At 44.6% G+C, this 16,870-nt stretch overlaps 1 protein-coding gene across 3 annotated transcripts in view; it reads left to right on the top strand.

The window, feature by feature from the left end:
• Positions 1 to 16,870, top strand: part of LOC143789956 (uncharacterized) — an 18,467-nt gene extending 1,597 nt beyond the window's left edge. For 2 of the 3 annotated variants that reach the window (XM_077279082.1, XM_077279083.1), the window contains exons 2-5: positions 6,807 to 6,956; positions 11,216 to 11,344; positions 11,683 to 11,820; positions 16,367 to 16,870. In XM_077279082.1, the coding sequence (XP_077135197.1) occupies positions 6,807 to 6,956; positions 11,216 to 11,344; positions 11,683 to 11,820; positions 16,367 to 16,456 (507 nt within the window). In that variant the 3' untranslated portion in view covers positions 16,457 to 16,870. The remainder of the gene's footprint in view (positions 1 to 6,806; positions 6,957 to 11,215; positions 11,345 to 11,682; positions 11,821 to 16,366) is intronic. The other variant, XM_077279084.1, reaches the window with a different exon arrangement.

Genomic DNA, 16,870 nt, shown 5'->3' with positions numbered 1-16,870 from the left:
GTCACTCGTCTCATCCTCTGTGTATACAGCCCCGTCCTCCAGCACGTCACTCGTCTCATCCTCTGTGTATACAGCCCCGTCCTCCAGCACGTCACTCGTCTCATCCTCTGTGTATACAGCCCCGTCCTCCAGCACGTCACTCGTCTCATCCTCTGTGTATACAGCCCCGTCCTCCAGCACGTCACTCGTCTCATCCTCTGTGTATACAGCCCCGTCCTCCAGCACGTCACTCGTCTCATCCTCTGTGTATACAGCCCCGTCCTCCAGCACGTCACTCGTCTCATCCTCTGTGTATACAGCCCCGTCCTCCAGCACGTCACTCGTCTCATCCTCTGTGTATACAGCCCCGTCCTCCAGCACGTCACTCGTCTCATCCTCTGTGTATACAGCCCCGTCCTCCAGCACGTCACTCGTCTCATCCTCTGTGTATACAGCCCCGTCCTCCAGCACGTCACTCGTCTCATCCTCTGTGTATACAGCCCCGTCCTCCAGCACGTCACTCGTCTCATCCTCTGTGTATACAGCCCCGTCCTCCAGCACGTCACTCGTCTCATCCTCTGTGTATACAGCCCCGTCCTCCAGCACGTCACTCGTCTCATCCTCTGTGTATACAGCCCCGTCCTCCAGCACGTCACTCGTCTCATCCTCTGTGTATACAGCCCCGTCCTCCAGCACGTCACTCGTCTCATCCTCTGTGTATACAGCCCCGTCCTCCAGCACGTCACTCGTCTCATCCTCTGTGTATACAGCCCCGTCCTCCAGCACGTCACTCGTCTCATCCTCTGTGTATACAGCCCCGTCCTCCAGCACGTCACTCGTCTCATCCTCTGTGTATACAGCCCCGTCCTCCAGCACGTCACTCGTCTCATCCTCTGTGTATACAGCCCCGTCCTCCAGCACGTCACTCGTCTCATCCTCTGTGTATACAGCCCCGTCCTCCAGCACGTCACTCGTCTCATCCTCTGTGTATACAGCCCCGTCCTCCAGCACGTCACTCGTCTCATCCTCTGTGTATACAGCCCCGTCCTCCAGCACGTCACTCGTCTCATCCTCTGTGTATACAGGCCCGTCCTCCAGCACGTCACTCCTATCCTATTTGCAGCCAATCATGTAGTACATTACTTCTCTCTGCCACATACCGGAGTACATCGCTCCTCTTGGTTACCTGTGCTGCTACAGCTTCCTAGTATGTGCTCTGCACTGTAATGTGGAGGCTCCGCCCCTTGCAGTGACATCATCCCTCATAGTCGCAGCTCCTTTCTCTACCAGTGCACTACAGGGGAGAAGCAGAGATCAGAGCTGTCAGAAAGACGATGCCATCATGTGACGCTGTAAGTAGGCGTCTGTCCGCAGGAAACGTCGTCACATGACTGCACAGTCGTTCTGACAGCTCTGTACTCTGCTCCTGCCCGGTGCTTTGCTGTTCAGCTGAAGGCATTCTGCCTAGTCACTGAGGACACACCATAGAGAAACGAATATCACAGAGAATTGGATCAGGGCATGTGCTCTCAACAGCCAGTGTGACCGAACTGGGGAGAAATGGCTGAATCCCAACCCTGGCTGTATCTGCCCTGAGGACACAAGCATAGGTGAAGTAGGGCTATGCCTCTGACCTCCTGGGACAGCCCCACCGATTCAGAGATGGTTGGGAGATATATTACTCTACAGTGGTGAAATAAGTATTTGATACACTGCCGAATTTGTAAGTTTTCCCACCTACAAAGAATGGAGAGATCTGTAATATTTATCGTAGATACACTTTAACTGTAAGAGACAGAATCTCTCTCTATATATATATATATATATATATATATATATATATATATATATATATATATATATATATATATATATATATATATATATATATATATATATAGCATCGTGATTACTCGCTAATCCCGCCCCCTTCACAGTAGCTCCGCCCCACCACATCACACATAATCCCGCCCCCCCACATTACCACACACAATCCTGCCCCCTACCCCAAAACCACACACAATCCCGCCCCCCCACCACATTACCACACACAATCCCGCCCCCCACCACATTACCACACATAATCCCACCATATTACCACACGAGGCTCCGTCCCCACACATTACCACCCGAGGCTGCATCCCCACACATTACCACACAAGGCTCCGTCCCCCCACATTACCACACAAGGCTCCGTCCCCCCACATTACCACACAAGGCTCCGTCCCCACACATTACCACATGAGGCTGCGTCCCCACACATTACCACACGAGGCTGCGTCCCCATGCATTACCACACGAGGCTGCGTCCCCACGCATTACCACACGAGGCTGCGTCCCCACGCATTACCACACGAGGCTGCGTCCCCACACATTACCACACGAGGCTGCGTCCCCACGCATTACCACACGAGGCTGCGTCCCCACGCATTACCACACGAGGCTGCGTCCCCACGCATTACCACACGAGGCTGCGTCCCCACGCATTACCACACGAGGCTGCGTCCCCACGCATTACCACACGAGGCTGCGTCCCCACGCATTACCACACGAGGCTGCGTCCCCACGCATTACCACACGAGGCTGCGTCCCCACGCATTACCACACGAGGCTGCGTCCCCACGCATTACCACACGAGGCTGCGTCCCCACACATTACCACACGAATCCAGTTTGCTTTTGATTTTACACTGTGAATAAAATGTATTAGTATTATTCTGATTTTTAATTATTATTATTATTAACTTCATTTTAAGTTAATTTACCACCTGCGTAAGCGCTATTGAATGTTGTCATTATTTACTTTAGTTTAATCACTAGCAGCGTTAATTAGATAGCAATGAGCATGCTGAGCGTTAGCTGGCTGGAAACAGCTAGTCTAAAAATAAAAGCAGAAAATCCCATTGTATGATTGTTACATGATTAATTTGCATTTGAAGAGGAGGAGGAAGTCCGGGCTGCAGCTGATCTGACTTCCTCTTCCTGTTCAGTCCCTCAGAGGGTGGGGACAGTGACGCCAGCGCTGATTGGGTAAGGGGCATCACATGTCATTCCACTTCACCAGAAGTCCGGAACCGCGAGTGCTGACACCTCTGGAATGGCGCCGCCACGGGAGGGGAGTATAGGTTTTTTGTTTTTTTTAAATTTTTTTTATTTTATTTTATCGGAGCAAAACATTTTGTTCAAGAAGGTGTTGTCCTAGTAGTGCCGTACCCCTTTAATAACCCCACTGATAGCATCCAAGATGTGTAAGTGCAGGGATTTCTGTACGTTTTGCTCATGTTCAATACTGAATTAATCAAGATGGCTTGAAAATTCAGGTTCCATTGTTTTCATCATTTACATAACATTAACATGTCTGTCCCTAGTGTCGTTTCCATAACTCCATGACTTTCCCTTCCTGGTGTTGCAGTTTCAGTGTGGAGTGTATATGTTTGTGTTAGACTTCACAATGAAGTTGGCTTCCATAAAGGAAACCATGCTGGGCATACACACTTTTACCATTCTGTTACATTTTATATCCTGGGCTCCTGTAATTCCTATTGTTGAACATGTGCCACTTTTATAGTGCACAGAATATGCTGTCGTCCCTCATCAGCGCAATGGGTGATGTGCTGTAATTGCTGGTAGTGATGCCCTGCACCAGCGCAGTGATTGATGTTACCATGAGTGTACGGCCCCAGGGGACGTGGAGCAAGCACAATGTTTCCATAGTATATGAGGCAGCGGATGATAGTCACTCAAGGCATCTGGCAGATCAGTATGGGATCTTCATCATCTCTGACTCCTACCTCCGATCCGCCACGCTTGTTCGTGCCACCAATACGGCCAACGTATCCTGCTTTCGGCCTGCAGACTAGCCTGACGGTAATGAGATTACTATGACATTTGTAGACTTAAATTCATGCTATCAGTGCTGTAGCTCGGCCATGTCTGTGGGATTCCGCTTTTGTCATAAGCTGTGGTAGTATCTTGAATTTCTCCCGTGAAGGGTTTACACGCAGACATCTTCATTGTCGGAGCTGCACTCCTTTACAGGACTACCTATCTTTCGTGTTCGTTTTATAACCTGGGTCTGCGTGCTTTAAACTGAATTATACCATTGTTTCCAGAAGCAGGATTGTTTTCATTCTATGTATATTGTGACATGTCATCTATTGGCTTGAGATCAGCTGATTGTGGAGGCCATGTCATCTGATGCAGACCTCCACCGCTATTAACCATGGTCACTTAGCCCTTATATAGCCTGGAGATGTGTTTTGGGCCATTTTCCTGTTGCAACAGAATTAATGGAATAGCTAAGTGCAAACCAGATGGGATGGCATGTTGTGCAGAATGTGATGGTAGCCATGCTGGGTAAGTGTGCCTTGAAGTTGGAATAAATAATCAACAGTGTGACCAGCAAAGCACCATCACCTTCCCTTCCATGCTTCATGGTGGGCACCACATATGTAGAAGCCTCTGCTCCCCTTTTCTGCATATCACAAAGGCATGGCGTTTGGTAAATTTTGACTCGTCAGACCAAGGTACAGATTTCCACTGATGTAATATCTGGTCCTTGTGTTGCTTGGCTCAGACAAGTCTGTCCTTGTTTACAGTCCTCAGTAGGGGCTTCTTTGCAGCAATTTGACCATAATGTCCTGCATCTCAGTCTCCTTTGGGCAGGTGATGTTGTTGCCTTTTCTACTTAACACCTGTGCAACATTTGAGGGTTGTTACCTGTGGTGCTGTAAATTTTTGGTTTCTGAGGTTGATTACTGTCATGAACTCTTCTGTAGCAGAAATAATTATTGGTGTTCCTCTCATAAGGAGGTCCTCATAAGAGCCAGTTTCAGTATAGTGATCAATTTTTTTTATTTTTTATCACACTTGAGGAGATTAACTTACCGTCATGTCTTAAAGTGATGATGGATATCCTGGCTTAAAACAGTTGTGGAATAGAGATCAGCATTGCATGGAACTGAACCAACATGGTCAGTTAGTCTACGACTGAGCTTTTGATGAAGCATAACGTGTTCAATGGAAGCTATTCCAGCTGGCTACCTGATGAAGCTGCTTGAGAGAAAGCTTTTCAACACCTTGGCAGTCATCAGAGTAAAAGGGGGGGATCAGGGTCTGTAAAGGGGGGGATCAGGGTCTGCCTTCAGTCTGAATCTACGCTGTGCACCTTCCAATGAAAACAAGAAAAACATAGTATGAACAGGTGTGCAAGAGCAGGTGTCGGGTACTGTCCAGAATTGCACTTATCCAGAATGCCGATACAACTGAAAGCAATGATTGAAGACGGAGATATCGGCTCCCTCGTCCATCATTCTCCCTGCACGTCTGAGCTCAGATGTCTCAGCGCAGCGGGCGCGATAACGTCACTACATTGTGCTGCTCTGCCGAGCATTGCAGCGCTGCGGAAACCGGTGCAGTGGGGGAACGAGGAGATGTGAGTATTTTATTTTTCTTTAATCAGTGGGTGCCAGTATACAGTGACTATAAGGGGTCCATCATGCAGTTAGCAGGGCTGTGTAGGGCCCCAATTATACAGTTAGCAGGGCTGTGTAGGGCCCCAATTATACAGTTAGAAGGGATGTGTAGGGCCCCAATTATACAGTTAGCAGGGCTGTGTGGGCCCCAATTATACAGTTAGAAGGGATGTGTAGGGCCCCAATTATACAGTTAGCAGGGCTGTGTGGGCCCCAATTATACAGTTAGCAGGGCTGTGGGGGCCCCAATTATACAGTTAGCAGGCCTTGTAGGGCCCCAATTATACAGTTAGCAGGGCTGTGTGGGCCCTAATTATACAGTTAGCAGGGCTGTGTGGGGCCCAATTATAGAGTTAGCAGGGCTGTGTGGGGCCCAATTATAGAGTTAGCAGGGCTGTGTGGGGCCCAATTATAGAGTTAGCAGGGCTTTGTAGGGCCCCAATTATACAATTAGTAGGGTTGTGTGGGCCCTAATTATACAGTTAGCAGGGCTGTGTGGGCCCCAATTATACAGTTAGCAGGGCTTTGTAGGGCCCCAATTATACAGTTAGCAGGGCTGTGTGGGCCCCAATTATACAGTTAGCAGGGCTGTGTGGGCCCCAATTATACAGTTAGCAGGGCTTTGTAGGGCCCCAGTTATACAGTTAGCAGGGCTTTGTAGGGCACCAATTATACAGTTAGCAGGGCTGTGTGGGCCCCAATTATACAGTTAGCAGGCCTTGTAGGGCCCCAATTATACAGTTAGCAGGGCTGTGTGGGCCCTAATTATACAGTTAGCAGGGCTGTGTGGGGCCCAATTATACAGTTAGCAGGGCTTTGTAGGGCCCCAGTTATACAGTTAGCAGGGCTTTGTAGGGCACCAATTATACAGTTAGCAGGGCTGTGTAGGGCCCCAATTATACAGTTAGCAGGGCTTTGTAGGGCCCCAGTTATACAGTTAGCAGGGCTTTGTAGGGCACCAATTATACAGTTAGCAGGGTGTGTAGGGCCCCAGTTATACAGTTAGCAGGGCTTTGTAGGGCACCAGTTATACAGTTAGCAGGGCTGTGTAGGGCCCCTCTGGGGGGTATTATAGTTTGCATAGGGAGGGAGGTACTGTAGGTTCATCATACTGTGCGTGTGGAGAGTACTGTGTAGGAATTCACTATGGGTGTATCTGACTTTGTAAGGGCTGCGAAGTTGTGAGATAGTCTTTTCTGTGACCCCCGTTGAATATTAATTTTTTTTTTTTTTTTTGGGGGGGGGTAGGAATTTTGTAAAGGGACCCTATTAATTTTTTGTATACCCTTGTGTACTGTATGTGTTGGCTGACAACATTCAAATAAAAAAAAAATCATCATTTGTATATTAATAGGCATCTGTAATGAGAAAACCTGGCCTTGCCCAACGTAGGAAGACCGGCGCGAAACCAGAGTTAACAGAAGAACAAAAACAAGAGATCCGCGAGGCATTTGATTTGTTTGACACAGATGGGGCTGGTACCATTGATGTAAAGGAACTGAAGGTGGGTCCTGAGACAGAACGTTCTGTAAATTGTACCTAAACTTTAATACAATGTTATATTATGTAGACCTGTAAATTCCCTACATATCAGTGGTGGTCAGGGTCCTGAGACCCCACCGATCACGCAGACGCGCATAGTTCCTGTCTGTGCGGAAGCAGCGTACCATAGCGGTGTTCAGCTGTTTTGTAACTCCGCTTTTGGTGGCTCGAACCTAGAAGCCGTTATTCTTTTCTCGTCCATGACAAGTAGAGACAGAAACAACCCTTTAATTTTTGATGAGGAAAATCCTAAGGTTCTGCACACGCTGCTTTTCTGCAGTACGGTTGGTGGTTCCTCTTCAATCGTTCTAAAATGTGATTCAGATGAACCCCCGATGGGGCTATAGAATGCAATGCCATGAACGGAGTACAAAATAAATGTAGTTTTTTTTCCCCCCTTCATAAAGTGTGCATCTATTCTGACGTGCAGACATGACACAAACCAAGTTTCTGTGCCAGTCTAAATGAGCAGACAAAAACAAACAAACACTTAGTTCACCTGAACTTTGTTTGTATCGCTGCATCCTAAGCCGCTGTCCGTGGTTCATATGGATCGGGCTAATCTGCCAAAAAGAAACACATGTTTGCGCTCCTCTATGCACTATTCAGTGTCCAGAGTACATGGCTCTTCTGTCTAAGTTCATACAGGGCATTTTTGCTGATTTTTTTTTTTTTTTTTTTTTTTTTTTTTTTGCAGCAAAATCAGATCTTCTTGGCAGGAAAGAAGCAGCGTCAAAAACGCAGGTTTAGGTGCCTTTTTGGTTGCGTATTTGGTGCGTTTTTTTGGTACGTTTTTTTCTCTTTGTCCATGCTAATGTCCTTGAATTTTCAGCAGCAAATAATGATACCTGCGGTTTTTTTTTCAACACCCATTCAAGTCAATGGGTGAAAAACGCAGCAAAAACGCTGAAAGAAGTGACATGCTCTGTGTCCAAAAACGCAGCAAAGGACAAAATGCTGATCGCACAAAAAAACAATGTGTGTGCATGAGATTTCTGAAATCTCATAGGCTTTGCCGCTACTGTAAAAAGCAGCTGATAATTGGCATAAAAAAGGCAGCAAAAACTCAACGTGCGAACTTACCCTAAGAATGCAGTAGATTTATTACTGACATGCACCAGTTTAGGCTTAAAGGGGTCATTCGCTACTCGACAACCCCTGCTCACCAGGGTTGTCCTGTGTTTTGCTGAAAGTCTGCAATCACTCTATGCTCAGTAGTGAGAGGGCACCAGGGCAGTTTTTGCTTCTGCGTACTGACAGCTCAGCTGCTCTATGTAAAGCCTCATTCAGCCTTCTGTCATGTAAGTGCCTGCATCTACAAAGCACACCAAACCAAATGACACACGGCCTACAGCCCCCATTCACATTCAATGTGTAGAGCGCAGTAACCAGTGACCATCGTCTCTTCTGATGCGCTACGACATGCAACAGTAATTCCTCATCCAGACGTCCCTGCATCACAGGGATCTGAATGAGGCTTAAGGCTGTGTGCACACGTTCAGGATTTTTCGCTATAAAAATGCTTAAACTCATACATAAGCATCCCATCATTTATAATGCATTCTGCAATTTTTGTGCATATGTTGCGTTTTTTTCCGCAAAAAAAAAGCGCATTGTGGTAAAAAAAAACACAGCATGTTCATTAATTTTGCAGATTTTTCGCGGATTTCCCACTATATTATTGCATTGGGAACCTCTGGGAAAAACGCGAAAAAAACGCATGGAGATTTCTTGCAGAAAATGTCTGGTTTTGTTCAGGAAATTTCTGCAAGGAATCCTGACGTGTGCACTTAGCCTAAGGGTATGTGTCCACGTTCAGGATTACATCAGGATTTGGTCAGGATTTTACGTCAGTATTTGTAAGCCAAAACCAGGAGTGGGTGATAAATGCAGAAGTGGTGCATATGTTTCTATTATACTTTTCCTCTAATTGTTCCACTCCTGGTTTTGGCTTACAAATACTGATGGAAAATCCTGACCAAATCCTGATGCAATTCTGAACGTGGACACATACCCTTAGGGCTTGTTTCCGTTTGCGAGAAACACGTCCGTGTCTCGCATGTGGAAACGAAGCTCTGACGACGGCACTCGAACGGAGCGTGCGGCTCCATGTGTTGCTATGCGGCCGCACGCTCCGCTCCCAAGTGCCGGCACCAGAGCTTGGTTTCCACATGCGAGACACGGACGTGTTTCTCGCAAATGGAAACAAGCCCTTACACTGACTGAGCAGAGCTCAAGGACTAAAAACAAAACAAAAAAAAAAACAGTTTAGTCCAGAAAAGTTACAAAACTGTAATGTTTCCATAAATATCTGATGCTACACTGTGGATTCTCATAGCATCAGATTTATTTTTTGCACCCATAGATTTGGATGGGTGAATCTCTTCCAATTTATGGAAAAAAAACTAGAGCATGCTGATTGGTTTTGTTTTTTTCTTCACACCCAGTTTCAGTGAAAAAATCTCTTTTGAACACCATAAATAACCCACACCCTCCCACTTCCCAAAATAAATCTATAGTGTGTGTGTGTATATGGAGGAATTATTTATTCACTGCATGGGTATTTATTTCTTGCAAACGCCCAGAAGGGGAGGAGTGACATCACACATGAGCAGACTCCGCCCACATTTACTGCAGTTGTAGGGCGAGCTAGCCGTGCACTAGGTTTTCACGGCACATTTCAGCAGCTGCTCCCCCTAGTGTTTAAAAGTGGAAAATACCAAAACTTTTTAAGTTTTCATATCATTAGAACATTTAAAAAAAAAAAAAGTAAATAAAACATTAATACTTGACTTTTTTTTTTTCCAGTTGTAAAAAAATGTTTTCAATGCAACATTCCTTTTAATGATGGAAAAGGTTCTTCTGGTGCAAGCTGCTTCCCAGCTGAGAACTAAAGCCTCACGCTTTTTCCTAGACTTGTTCTGTGCAGTGCTGTAGTACTGAAGGGGCCAAACGAATAATTAATCAGAATGTACAAGCTATTTTATTTTTTTAACCTTTTAAGATATGAAGAAAGACCTGTCATGTAATGAATATAAATTATATTTCTGTGGAGGTTCAACTTTAAACAAACCTAAAGACCCAATTCATTATTCCCATTTTTTTTCTCCTGTTCTTCATTTGCTCCTTTTATTTATTTATTTTTTTCAATTTGTGCCTTTTTAAAGGGAACCTGTGACGTGAAAAAAAAAAAGCTATTAACCTGCCCTGCAGACCCACTGCTGGTAGGAATAGTTAGTTTTCTCCCACGGCGTGGGTCTACGTGCAGGCGCTGGCCAAGTTCAGAACGCTATTAACCTGCAGATTAACCCCATATCTGCATGTTAATAGCTTTTTTTCACATCACAGGTTCCCTTTAAAGTCTAGTTTGTTTGTTTGTTTGGGGTTTCCCAATGTTATTGGATGATTAATCAATCCAAAGTTGCAACATTTTTGTGCAAATGTACTACAACACCACCCCCAAAGGGATTCTTATGCATGTCTCGAATTTTTGCAAAAGACATTGCAACATTTTAATGGAACATGTGTCTTTTGCACTAAAAAAGTGCAAAAATAAAGAGCATGTTTTTCATTTTTATATAAAATAAAAAATTAAGCCGCGTGTGAAGAATTTAATTAAAACCTCCCAACAAAAGATGAATCTGACTCTGTAGAGCCTCCTGATGGACCTTCAGAGGAAGAAGTGTTAATGGGACTGAACGACATAGAATTTTTATTTTTAAGACCCTGCAAAGGGTGCAGACATGATGCTTTCTCCTTTCAGAAGTCAGAAGACCGCTGCAGCTTGTGACTGGGCTGTCAGTCCGGTGACTAGGTGAGCACATCATCAGATATCACTCTGATGATGAGCTATTCTCATCACGGCTGCAGAAATCCTCTGAAATCTGAAAGGAGCAGGCATCACTTAAGGAGCTGACACTGGATCCACGGGGGTAGTGCCACCATTTTTTATTTTAAGTGTATTACTACCCTAAAAAGTAATGTTTTCTATATTGGAGCACCCCTGTAATCCATTGAAATCCTAATGTGCTGATATAATGGCAGGGACTGTGAGTGTTTCCTTCTTGGCAGCGCTCTTTTCAGCTCGTAACCCTGCTTTTGTTTCTGAAGTACTGCACCATAGTAAGGGAATTATTTATGACGTGCACAGACGTATTCCTGATGCAAATTGATTTAGTTGCTAATATACCACGTTCCTGATTCTAATTTGTCTTCATATAGGTAGCCATGCGTGCCTTAGGTTTTGAGCCAAAGAAAGAAGAAATGAAGAAAATGATAGCTGATATTGACAAAGACGGTTCTGGCACCATTGACTTTGAGGATTTCTTATCTCTAATGACACATAAGATGGTAAGTGGAAAAGCGTGGGGAAGATTTACTATGGTGCACTACAATTCTGGCGCAATTTCCCAGGTCATGCCTTGCTAGATAAAGGGCGTGACATGGCTTAAGATGTCGCATTGTGCCAGAATCCTGTGCTAAGATTTTGGCGGACCAAGTCAGCCAACAAATGCTGTACACTTAGACTGGACCGTCTGTAAATGCACCATATATATCATCCAGTGTGAGTGGCCATGATAAATCTGATACATTTGTATCTAGTTTGAAATTGTGGACTTTATATTTTATGCAATAATCTCTGCATAACTTTGTGTAAAACTTTGCGTTGATTTTACTTTTACGACTAGAGTGAGAAAGACTCTAAAGAAGAAATAATGAAAGCTTTCCGGCTATTTGATGATGACGGCACAGGAAAGATCTCTTTTAAAAACCTAAAAAGGGTTGCCAAAGAATTGGGTGAGAACCTCACAGATGAAGAATTACAGGTGTGTAATGCCATCCTAATGAAGGAGATCTAAAGACTGTCAGTATTATTTGTCTTGCATAAATCTGTAGAATGAGACCTTTGTCTCCTGTCCCAGATTGTCATATACTCCAGCACTATCGTCTGTAAAAGGTTGTTGGCAGTCACCACTGAAAAAAAAAAAAAAAAAAAACCAACAAAAAAAAATGCAATAAGAAATTATCTAAATGTATCCACCCAAAATTGGAATCATTAACCCCTTCCCGACCTTTGACGCCACGTAGGCGTCATGAAAACCCGTGCCAATCCGACCCATGACGCCTATGTGGCGTCATGGAAAGATCGCATCCCTGCAGATCGGGTGAAAGGGTTAACTCCATTTTCACCTGATCTGCAGAGACAGGGGGAGTGGTACTTCAGCCCAGGGGGGGGTGGCTTCACCCCCCCGTGGCTACGATCGCTCTGATTGGCTGTTGAAAGTGAAACAGCCAATCAGAGCGATTTGTAATATTTCACCTATGAAAATGGTGAAATATCACAATCCAGCCATGGCCGATGCTGCAATAGCATCTGCCATGGCTGGAGACCCCGATCTGCCCCCCCCCCCCACCCCACCGATCGCCCCCCCAGTCGTCCTTTCTGCCCCGATCTCCTGTCCGCTCCCCTCCTCCGTCCTGTCCGCTCCCCCGGTCCTCTTGTCTGCTTCCCCGGTCCTCCGATCTCAAAACCCCCCTGTGTTCCGATCCCACCCCCCCCCCCCATACTTACCTAGCTTCGATGTCCCTCCCGGTGTCCGGCCGTCTTCTCCATGGGCGCCGCCATCTTGGAAAATGGCGGGCGCATGTGCAGTGCGCCCGCCGAATCTGCCAGCCGGCAGATTCATTACAAGTACATTTTGATCGCTGTGGTAGGTTCTATCGCAGCGATCAAAATAAAAAAATAATAAATAAACCCCCCCCCCCTTTATCACCCCCATAGGTAGGGACAATAATAAAATAAAGAAAATATTTTTTTTTCTTTTTCCACTAGGGTTAGGGTTAGAACTAGGGTTAGGGTTACGGGTAGGGTTAGGGGTAGGGTTATGGCATGTGCACACAGTGCGGATTTGGCAGCGGATCCACAGCGGATTGGCCGCGGATCCGCAGCGGATTGGCCGCTGCGAATTCGAAGCAGTTTTCCATCAGGTTTACAGTACCATGTACACCTATGGAAAACCAAATCCGCTGTGCCCATGGTGCGGAAAATTCCGTGCAGAAACGCTGCGTTGTATTTTCCGCAGCATGTCAATTCTTTGTGCGGATTCCGCAGCGTTTTACACCTGTTCCTCAATAGGAATCCGCAGGTGAAATCCGCACAAAAAAACACTGGAAATCTGCTGTAAATCCGCAGGTAAAACGCAGTGCCTTTTACCTGCAGATTTTTCAAAAATCGTGCGGAAAAATCTCACACGAATCCGCAACGTGTGCACATAGCCTTAGGGTTAGGGTTGGAATTAGGGCTAGGGTTTGAAATAGGGTTAAGATTAGGCTTGTGGATAGGGTTAGGGGTGTGTTGCGGTTACAGTTGTGGTTAGGGTTGGGATTGGGGTTACGGTTGGGATTAGGGTTAGGATTAGGGTTACGGGTGTGTTGCGGTTAGGGTTGTGGTTGGGATTAGGATTAGGGGTGTGTTGGGGTTAGTGTTGAAGTTAGAATTGAGGGGTTTCCACTGTTTAGGCACATCAGGGGTCTCCAAACGCAACATGGCGCCACCATTGATTCCAGCCAATCTTGCGTTCAAAAAGTCAAATGGTGCTCCCGCCCTTCCAAGCCCCGACGTGCGCCCAAACAGTGGTTTACCCCCACATTTGGGGTACCAGCGTACTCAGGACAAACTGGGCAACAACTGTTGGGGTCCAATTTCTCCTGTTACCCTTGCAAAAATAAAAAATTACTTGGTAAAACATAATTTTTGAGGAAAGAACAATTATTTTTTATTTTCACGGCTCTGCGTTATAAACTTCTGTGAAGCACTTGGGGGTTGAAAGTGCTCACCACACATCTAGATAAGTTCCTTCGGGGGTCTAGTTTCCAAAATGGGGTCACTTGTGGGGGAGCTCCAATGTTTAGGCACACGGGGGCTCTCCAAACGCGACATTGTGTCCGCTAAAGATTGGAGCCAATTTTTCATTCAAAAAGTCAAATGGCGCTCCTTCCCTTCCGAGCCCTGCCGTGCGCCCAAACAGTGGTTTACCCCCACATATGAGGTATCAGCGTACTCAGGACAAATTGGACAACAACGTCCGTGGTCCAGTTTCTCCTTTTACCCTTGGGAAAATAAAAAAAATTGTTGCTAAAAGATCATTTTTGTGACTAAAAAGTTAAATGTTCACTTTTTCCTTCCATGTTGCTTCTGCTGCTGTGAAACACCTGAAGGGTTAATAAACTTCTTGAATGTGGTTTTGAGCACCTTGAGGGGTGCAGTTTTTAGAATGGTGTCACTTTTGGGTATTTTCAGCCATATAGAACCTTCAAAATGACTTCAAATGTGAGGTGGTCCCTAAAAAAAAATGGTTTTGTAAATTTTGTTGTAAAAATGAGAAATCACTGGTCAAATTTTAACCCTTAACTTCCTAGCAAAAAAAAAAAATTGTTTCCAAAATTGTGCTGATGTAAAGTAGACATGTGGGAAACGTTATTTATTAACTATTTTGTGTCACATAACTCTCTGGTTTAACAGAATAAAAATTCAAAATGTGAAAATTGCGAAATTTTCAAAATTTTTGCCAAATTTCCGTTTTTTTCACAAATAAACTCAGAAATTATCGACCTAAATTTACCACTAACATGAAGCCCAATATGTCACGAAAAAACAATCTCAGAATCGCTAGGATCCGTTGAAGCGTTCCTGAGTTATTACCTCATAAAGGGACACTGGTCAGAATTGCAAAAAACGGCAAGGTCATTAAGGCCAAAATAGGCTGGGTCATGAAGGGGTTAAAAACCCTGTCGTACTGAAAAAAATAAAAATAAGGGCCTCCCACAGCTCTATTGAGCTAAATAAAAATGGTATGGGTCTCAGAAAATGGCGCTGAGAAAATAATTACATTTTTCACAATTTCTCATTACTTGGAGTTTTTTCCCATTTTTCAGTGTAGTATGTAATATGGGGTCCTACAAATATGCAACTCATCGGCCTGAAAAAAAAGTCATTATACGGCTATGTGGGTGGAAATATTAAAAAGTTTATGGCTCCTGGAAGAAGTGGAGGAAATAACGAAAGCTCAAAAAAATATAAACCCTTTATGGATCAGCTGGTGTTTTTTTTTTTTTTTTTTTTAACGGTATTCCTAAGATTTTGATTAACTGTTCATTGTATCCTAACATGATCCATTTTCATGTGCAGCCTTTCAGAGAGTCTCAACGCTATGTAATGAAAGGTCAGCCAGTGTTGATACACATGCACCCAGGGCTGTGGAGTCGGTGTCCATTTTGGTGGAGTCGGTATAAAATGGCCTGACTCCTAAAATATATCATAAATTGGGTACAGAAGTACAATGTAGATGTGCTGTAAATGTTTTCATAATTTGAGAAAGTGATGAAATGTCCTATAAATGTCTGATCTGTTCCTGATCTAAGGATCTGGGCTTTTAGCTGAGATGAATCTGTGCTGCACTTTATGCACGAGCTCAGTAGTGATGCACTACTGGGGAATCGGGAATCCGAAGCTTTGGCTTACTGACTCCACAGCCTTGCGTGCAGCGTTCCAGCCTGATTTGCTCCTGCATAAAGCACTGGCTTTCCATGTGCAGTGCGTTTACACGTTCACAGTTTGCCCATTCTTCATCACGCAGAGAAGACTGATGTGACTGTCATGTCCCTTTGTTCCACTACGCTCCATTTTGCTGTATGACCGCTGCAACGTAGTATTGCAAAAAGAGGTCGATGAGAGCCACCAATAAATGAGCAATGGTTTAAAGCGCCCTCCAGTAATTTTCTTTTTTTTTTTGTAACAGCTGAAGTGGCGCTTTATACGCAAGTCCCCTGCCCTTGTCCTATACTCTTTCTCTGGCGCCTTCACCATTTTTTTTGGCCCTGGTCTGGTATCACAATGCCATCTTGTGAGCACAGCCTCTGACTGACAAGCTCTCAATGTGCGTCTGAGCCGTAACGAGGCCTGAACGAGGCTCTCATAGACTGGCATTGATGAAACTGCATAAGATGGTGGTGAGTGTGAGACAGGGCGAAGTGGACTTGGATTTTAAGCACCACTACAGCGCTGGAGTTGGGCTTTACTTAGTGTGATAATGAGTTAATGGTATGGCTGCTTTGAACATTAATTATATTTTTTGTTTCAATAAAATAGGTTTTTTTTGTTTTTTACTATAATCCCTCAACATTTTAGTGTGTTATATTATAATAATTTTTTCACCAAAATTTGGCCCAATGAATTGACATCATCTCACTGGTAATTTTATTACGGTATATTTGTTGTCAAGTGTAAAAATCCCAGACTTGCTGTATACAGTCTGGGCTGCGTGGTGCGGACACTTCGTGACTGTTATTAATAATGACCCAATCTTGCTTTAGGAAATGATTGATGAAGCCGATCGTGATGGAGATGGGGAAATCAATGAACAGGAATTCCTTCGGATCATGAGGAAGACGAGCCTTTACTAAGTGGATTGTGGCAAAATCACTAACACTGTGACAATCTACAGGAAAGACGACCAAAAAAGCTATGTGGAATGACCGGTTCTAAAAATTGTATCAGGACTTGATTATTTCCTAGCGATGTGTAGTGTTCTGTTGAAGCCTTTATACGGATCCTTGTATATGTGCCAATACTCCGAGCATGGCTACACAACCTCTCTGTATTACGAGCTGTGATGTGTGAGCAATGGTACATTATTAATATGGCTTTCCATCAGCATAGGCCAGTTATTCTCGCTCTCATTGTGTCTTACCTCCTGTTTATTGCTTTGTATTGGATGAATGGCTGCGCGTTTATTCTTTACTATTAGCTTTGTGTGTTAATGTTTACTGTAGTAGATGAACTTAAATATTTTGTAATAAACCTATTTTTTTTCTTAA

The sequence above is a fragment of the Ranitomeya variabilis genome, chromosome 1 (genome assembly GCF_051348905.1).
Source record: "Ranitomeya variabilis isolate aRanVar5 chromosome 1, aRanVar5.hap1, whole genome shotgun sequence".
In the NCBI taxonomy this organism is placed as follows: domain Eukaryota; kingdom Metazoa; phylum Chordata; class Amphibia; order Anura; family Dendrobatidae; genus Ranitomeya; species Ranitomeya variabilis.
Note: the sequence above shows the minus strand (reverse complement) of the source record. Positions and strands in the feature narration are given on the sequence as shown.